General features: G+C 50.5%; 1 protein-coding gene across 7 annotated transcripts in view; it reads right to left on the bottom strand.

The window, feature by feature from the left end:
• The window catches only part of LOC105900665 (nck-associated protein 5), a 193,671-nt gene that overhangs the window by 26,864 nt on the left and 159,307 nt on the right, over nt 1–7,500 (bottom strand). For all 7 annotated transcript variants that reach the window (XM_031583328.2, XM_031583325.1, XM_031583327.1 and 4 more), the window contains 2 exons: nt 2,721–6,334; nt 1,762–1,864 (listed from right to left, as the gene is read on the bottom strand). In XM_031583328.2, coding sequence (XP_031439188.1) covers nt 1,762–1,864; nt 2,721–6,334 — 3,717 coding nt within the window. The remainder of the gene's footprint in view (nt 1–1,761; nt 1,865–2,720; nt 6,335–7,500) is intronic.

The following is a 7,500-nucleotide window of genomic DNA, read 5'->3' as shown; positions in this document are numbered from 1 at the left end:
GTGTGTGTGTGTGTGTGTGTGTGTGTGTGAGAGTGTGTGTGTGTATGTGTGTGTGTGTGTGTGTATGCGAGTCGAGTGTGTGTAAATGTGTAAGAGAGAGAGATTGAGAGAGAGAGAGAAAGGGATGTGGATGGCGTGTGTATTATTGTGTGTATGTACTCCTGTGTGTGTGTGTGTGTGTGTTTGTGTGTATGTGAGAGAGTGTGTGTGTGTGTGTGTGTGTGTGTGTGTGTGTGTGTGTGTGTGTGTGCGTGTGTGTGTGTAAATGTGTAAGAGAGAGATGGATAGAGAGAGAGAAAGGGATGTGGATGGCGTGTGTATTATTGTGTGTACATACTCCTGTGTGTATGTGTGTGTGTATGTGTGTGTGAGAGTGTGTGTGTGTGTGTGTGTGTGTATGTGTGTGTGTGGAGGCAAACAAATGTCTCAAACGCACACGTAACAAAGACAAAGGTAAATGTCAAGAGAGAGCTGTAGTTATCGTCCTTGGGCACACGTGGAGAGCGAAGCCTTCAGCACTTCGCCTTCATTCTCATGTTGCCCTTCAGAATGACGAAGGGGGCAAATCCATGCTGGTAAGGGGAGTGACTGAAAAATGTGGAATTCAGAACCGACAAGGATTCTGGAATGCAGGTGAAAGGCGGGTCTTTTATATGCAAAAGCTTAAACGGGGGGAAAGAGAGGAACGAAAGAAAAAGTACAATAACACCAAGAGCAGGTGGGAAGGGACGTGAGGAGGACTAAAAAAAAAGGCCCCCATCCTTTGTTGTATTCCTGCAGAGAGCAGATAGGGAGTGGCTGGCTTGGCAGTATTAAATGGGCCCTTTGTTAAATTGAGTGTTGGTGATAAGAGTGCTCTCTTTGCTATCGAAATTCCACATCAGCCGGATTGAATTTCCCTGCTTGTATCCGTCAGACCAGCTCTTTCTCTCTCCTGTGTCCAGACCCCCCCCCCCCCCCTTTAGCTCAGGCTACTCATCTTCCTTCTGTCTCTCATCCTTTCTTCCTTCCCTCTCTCTGACAATAACTCCCCCCCACCCCCAGATGCTAAGGTCACTCTTCAATAGAAGGTCTAGTCAGCTCAGTGTGGTGTATCTGCTAGAGAGGGCTCTTCTACACAACAGACACTACACTAAACATTTACACACACACACACACACACACACACACACACACATACACCCAGACACGCCTTGGTGCTTCTCGGAAAAGGGAATGTAAGGTAAAGAAATGTAGGTGTGAGGAAAGCTACAGAAAGTAGTGATGAAGTGATGAAGAGAGGGAAGGAGGTGGGAAAGAAGGAAAGAAAGAATGAATGAATGAAAGAAGGAAATGGAAAGACTGAAAGCTACAAGCGACAGAGAAAGAAAAAGTGACTGCCGTGTCACAGCAGAGGCAAAAGCGAGACAGATGGAAAGGGTGTGCACTTGAGACAGAAAGACGCATAGAGAATAAGAGGATGAGACATGCAGAAAAAGACTGAGGGGATTGAAGATTGAGAGAATGAGAATGCCTTGGAGACAGAGAGAGAGAAACACACAGACAGATAGACAGACAAAGAGACTACAAGGGACAGTGTAGCAAGGAAATACAGAAAGAGTGAGAGAGAGAGAGAGAGAGAGAGAGAGAGAGATAGCAAGGGGGTCCAAATAGATAAGGTAGACAGAAGGCATCTGCTAATTTCCTGTGGGCTGAGATACTGGGGAATTGCAGAGCCTTGCGGGGGGACTGGAGTTCTCATTACGGGTGCCGGATGCTCACCGTATCGGAGTGGATCTCTACCTCCCCCTTCATCTCCCCGCTCCTCCTGGCCAGCGAGATGGCCGCCACCGACGCCGCGTGGGAGTCGCCCTTCGCCACCGTCCTGCAGGAAGCACCGATCGTTTAGTTAGTCCCTTCGTTTCTCTGCCCGTCTCCTACCTCACGCAATCCCGCAGGTGGAAAGTGATTGGGGTGATAACATACATACACCCCCATGCCACTGCCCCAGTGCCATCATCATTATCATCACTTTATCAACCTCTCTCCCATTCCCATTGGCCCCAGAGCCCAGGCTTGTATGACTGATAGCATCAGCTCCACTGCTACTGCTGGCTACTTGAGGGATATCAGTAACAATTCTTGATTAAAATCTGCCAGTCGGTGTCTGGAGAGTTATTTACTGGGCTGTGGGCAGCGATGTGTTTTTTTTTTACACGCTTAAACTCTGTGGGGTTGTTACAAATCGTTAAATTCTCTCCACATTTTTCGATCTTCTTTTCTGCATAAATCACGTCTTAGATTTGATGCGGGTTACAAAATACATAAAACATTGACAGCTCGTTGCTTTACACTACAATGGATATAAGAGTCTGCTTTTGACTTTTTGGCCGAGAAACATTTGCTATGCATTTTTCCTGTAATTATATCTCCATGGAAAACCCACACAAAAGTAGAACTACTTAAAACTAAGCATAACCTTTCCCCCAGCTTTCAGCTTCTTTGTTTCTCAGACCATTTAAAGTAACCTGATCTTTACGTGAATACGTGTCAACGCACAATAATTTGAAATGTCTCTTAAAATGAATATACAGTATATATAAGAACTCTAATTAGCACATATTTCAATCAACAAATACTATGTGGACATTTACACTACACTTTTGGTAAGTGTGGGTATTTACACTACAACACCGTAGGCACTTTTGGTTGTCTTTTTAAGTGTGGGTATTTACACTCACCTGCCCAGAAGCTCCTTCACAAACTGATCTTTGCCGATGTAGGTGGTGGATGACTGCAGCTGGTTCGTTATGTGTCCCATCTGAATATTACAATGATCCATGATTGAGTTCATCTTATTGCTGTTGTCCGAGATGACAAACTCTTGGCTCTCCTTGCTCTGCGTCTCGTTTTTTTTCTTGTCCTTCTTCTTGTCAGACTTTGTCTGACGACCTCCAAGCACCGACCCGATCTTCAGCTCCTTCTTGTCCTCCTTCCCCTTCGGGCTGTCCACCTTCTTGCTGTTTAGTGCCGGGAGCTTGCTCTTCCGGAACCCGAACCAGTTGGCCAGAGAGGAACCGGTTTTCTGCTTAGCCTCAGAGGAATTGGACCTCTCCAAAACTTGGATCTTCTGCACATTCTCCTTGATACCCATCATCACCTTCTCCTCGATGGAGCACACCAATGGGTTTGCCACCGTCTCTTCTTCATCGGGATTGCTCTGATTGGGCGTTGACTGATTTTTGGGCATGACTTCCTGTTTGCCCACTGTCGAGCCTTTCCCCTGTGGCAGCACCTCCGTGCTGCTAGCAGAGAAAGAGGTGGACTCAAACTGTGGGTGGGAGGCTACCTTTGCCGGCCGCCGAGAGTTCTTTAGGCCCAGCCGATCAGAGAGAGGCAAGCTCCGAGCCTCTTTCTGGGGGGAGGGAGCAGCAATGTCAAATTTAGCGCTGAATCTCGAGGTCCTGTCTGGGAGACCATGATGGCTACTTGAACCAGTAATGCCTTCAATCTGAGTGGGCCTTGAGACGGAAGGTGATGATCCACTCTCTGGTAAGCCAGTACCTGTTTTTAGTTGTGTGCCCTCAACGAAAGAGCTCTGCCTTGACAAAGAGTTCCTCTTCTCCACCGTGTTGGTGATGATTTGGGTGCGAACCTTTCCTGGACCATCTGCGTTCACAGTGGTATTAATGTTGGGTTTCTCCATGTAATTAGTGCTGAAGCTTTGGCTTCGAGCCTTCGCTCCATTCATGCCAAGAGCAGGCTTCAGGTGAGGTTTGGTGGTGATGGATATGGATCTCTTGAACAGCCGGCTGTCCCTGTCGGCCTTGTCCCCCAACATTCCACCACCTTCTCCTGGAGGCGTGGTCTGGGTGCTTTCCTCTACGGAGTTGCGCTGAGGAAGAGGAAGTTCTTTGGGCTCCATATTGCCTCTGACGGGTGGCAGGTGAAGGTGGTATGGCGGCGGTGCGTTCTCGCTCTGACTCAACCCCTCGGAGGAGGCGGTCTCCTTGGAAACCGTGTTGATGTGGTCCTTCTCTTGCTTCCCAGGAATGGTCGAGCTCTTCTTCAGAGCCGCAGGGGACTTCACGAAGGCCTTGAGGCCGACGGGAATACGAGTCTTCGCGGCTTGCTCAGCAGAGTTGTGGGCGCTACGCTGGTGTGATGCCACATGAGGAGGGCACCGGGGTTCGGAACAGTCTTGGGCTGGAAACTGCACCGGAGTCTGCAGGTTGCCAGCAGTCTTGTTTGATGGTGTGTATCCATTCTCATTGGTCGGAGGAGCCTTCTTGGTCTGGATTGTACTCTGCTGCGACGCCGCTTTCTGAGGGGTGTGTAAAGATGGGGCGGCGCCCTTTTGAGAAGTTTTGGGCGCAGAGTCCTGATGGTCCGGCACGTGGCCTGGAGAAGAGGAGGAGAGGTAGAGTTTGGTGTGGACCCGTTTTGGCAACCCTTTGGTGGGGGTTTGATTGGAGGAGGAAGACTTCTGGAGGTGGTGGGTGCCATTGTCAACCAATTTCTGCGGGTTGACTGTACCATACCCCGCGTCCACTTCTAGAGAGTCCACATCCTTGTGAGGGCACGAGTGCTGCATTGTGGGAATAGACGGGGGCTGATAGCTGGGTGGAGGGCCCCTCACAGTGTTGGGTGCAGGGGGAGGGGGGCCTCCTGGTTTAAGTGCTTGAGGCAAGGCCTCGTAGTTTGGTCGTATGAGCAGGGAGGTGGTGCGGCCTGGGGGAGGTGGTGGGGAGGGAGACCTGAGTTCGCTTTTCGCTTTTTCAAAGTGCCTGTCTCGAGTGGGCTGCTCGCCATAGTCCATGTGAGTGAGGTGCCTGCGGGACAAGTGTGGCGAGCTTGAAGAACTCCTACCCCACTCTCCCTTACCCGGAAGCTTGGAGCCAGATTGAGGAGCTGACTTGGGGCTTTGTCCACTGTTAGGTGCTTTCAGAAACCTGGAGAGCTTGACTGGAGGTGAAGAGGAAGACTTTTCCTGAGACGTTGACCCAGGGGTACCACTCAGCTCTGTTCCCGGACCCAAGGACACCTTCAGTGGGGAACCTTTGCCACGTGTTGCAGGTATCTTGGTGTTGGTGCCCTTGGGGCTAGCAGTGTTAATCAACGGAGGCACAGAGTGTCCCTTGTTGGTGCGGCTGTAAGGGGGCTTGATGAGCTTGTGCTGGAGGTTACCGGGCTGGGTCTGGAGTCTCTCTGCACTTCCTTCCCTGCTGTTGCTGGTTCTGCTGGTCAGCTGCCCTCGGAGGTGAGTCTCTCCGGGCTTCTCTGGTGACTCCAGAACGCTGTAGTTTCTGTTATTGCCTCCCCTCAGTCGACTGGGTCTCTCCTGTGCCACGAGTTCCGCATAGTCAGGGGGTCCCATTTTAGTCGGGGCCTCGTTTGGCACCACATTCTGCCTGGATGTGCGCGTCTCGCAGAGTTTGATTGGCTGGCCGTCTGCGTCGAAGATGGTTGTGATACTTTCCTCTGACTGGACCCCCTTTGAAATCTTCTGGTCCTTCACGAGACTCAGAGGTCTGGGCCGGCTGTCGGCGGACTGCGCTCTCACCTGCTCTCTCCTGACGCGGTGCATCTGATCTGAATCCCGGGAGAACCGCTTCAGGTCCTTGGATCGGGCAACAGACATCTGCTCCAAATGGCCCTTAATTCGAGCATCATCGGGGTCATCGGATTCGGAGAGGTGCAGAGCGCAGTCGGTCTCGTTGGAGCTGACCTCATAGAGCATTTGAGTCGTGGGAGTGGGTGCCGAACACCTCTTCCGGCTGAACAGGTAGCCGTTGATGAAACTCAGGAGCTTTTCGGGACGCTCCTGTGCGCTGTAGGGTGGCGGAGGCTCACTGGGGACTTCCTGGGTTGAGCTGACGCTCTCCTGAATTCCCTCCCAGCTGCACAGGCTGTCCGACACGCTGTGCGAAAGCTTCTTCGAGCACAGCCAGCCGCTGTCCTTGCTTGGGACGCTGTGGCGCTGACGGACACTGACGCTAGCCACGTGTGCCGACTCGTCGTCCGCATCATCTGAGTCGTAGACGAACTTCTTTGCACCCACGACCAGAGCAGCGGGAGCGCCACTCGGAGCGGACTTAGAGGCCCCCAGACCGCCAGCCTTCACCCCCAGGGAGTAGATGCCCTCGTTGGAGTTCATGCAGTCCTTGAAGGCCGACTTGGGCCGCCGGGAGGAGGAGGAGGGGGTCTCCTTGGACCGGCGGCGCTGCAGCCTCCTGAGGCCTTCCAGGATGTGGCACTCCTTGGGACGAGCTGGGAAGTGATCCTCCAGAGGGGCGCAGATGTTGCCGGGCACCGAGGAGCCGAGGCCTGACCTCTTCTCCCAGGTCAACGAGGACTGTTGGATAAGCGTCAATAAGAAATAGATTAAGACAAATATAGAGAGAAAGATAGAAAGGACAAAGGACAAAGAACAAAAATAGATAGAAAGAAAGAAAGAAAGAAAGATAGATACAGAGATAGATAGAAAGAAAAAAAGCATGTCAGAAATACAATATTTGAAACGAATCTGAATGAGTGAGCATATTAGGCACAGCTCCAAACCCAGAGAGAAGCCCTGTTAAACTCACCCACGGCAGCCATTACAACTGCCACTTAAAAGAGTACCAGTGATGTTCAAGCATGTGTGTCTTTTACTGCACAGCTCCCCGGGTGTTGGAGAGGCATCTAAATCCCCAGTTACACGCACTGCTGACTCGGCTATGCAATCATTACCTTGCCAAGCTGTTACGCTTACTGCACTGTGGTGACTTCTCTAATGGCTGAACACACACAATCGCAGCCTGCTATACATCGATGCACAAAGGAAATAATGCAAAAAGAAACAGCGCACCTGCTGTTCTGTCACATCTATGTGTTCAGTCCAGCGTTTCACAGTAATGTGATGCTCTCTAGTCGGCCTGATGAAATAATGTAAATGACATTTTACAGGCTGAGAGTGTGGAGGACCCGTGTAATGGGCCAATCACCACCTGAGAAATATTCTCCACCAGTCTGCTGCACTGTGGAGAGTTATTTGAAAGTTGAAATTGAAGGTGGCTGAATGATTTCTCTTTCACTCTACCTTTCCCATCACATCTGTACCTCTCTAAATTATTGAAAGCTGCTTTTGTGGGCCTATGACAGTTTGTCCACTAAGGTGACAACTCTTCACAAATGTTAGGGCCAAACTCTTACATTTATCAGGCTGTCCGTGAGAGTTAGTGTATATGTGTATTAGGACAAATGTACTGCACATATCAAGTCTATTTGTGTGTAACCAAAGGCAGGTCTTTAACACACAGCATGTTAAAATAATTGGCTTGCATGCACACAAGTGTGTGTGTGAGCGAGCAGTTTTAGTGTGTCTGTGAATGTGTGTGTGTGTATGTGTGTGTGTGTGTGTGTCTGTGCGTCCATGTGACGGGTGGTGTGTCTACGTGTATGTGTCTGTGAATGTGTGTGTGTGTATGTGTGTGTGTGTGTGTGTGTGTGTGTGTCTGTGAATGTGTGTGTGTGTGTGTT

Source organism: Clupea harengus, chromosome 16 (genome assembly GCF_900700415.2).
Source record: "Clupea harengus chromosome 16, Ch_v2.0.2, whole genome shotgun sequence".
NCBI lineage: Eukaryota > Metazoa > Chordata > Actinopteri > Clupeiformes > Clupeidae > Clupea > Clupea harengus.
This window is presented reverse-complemented; position numbering and strand designations above follow the sequence as displayed.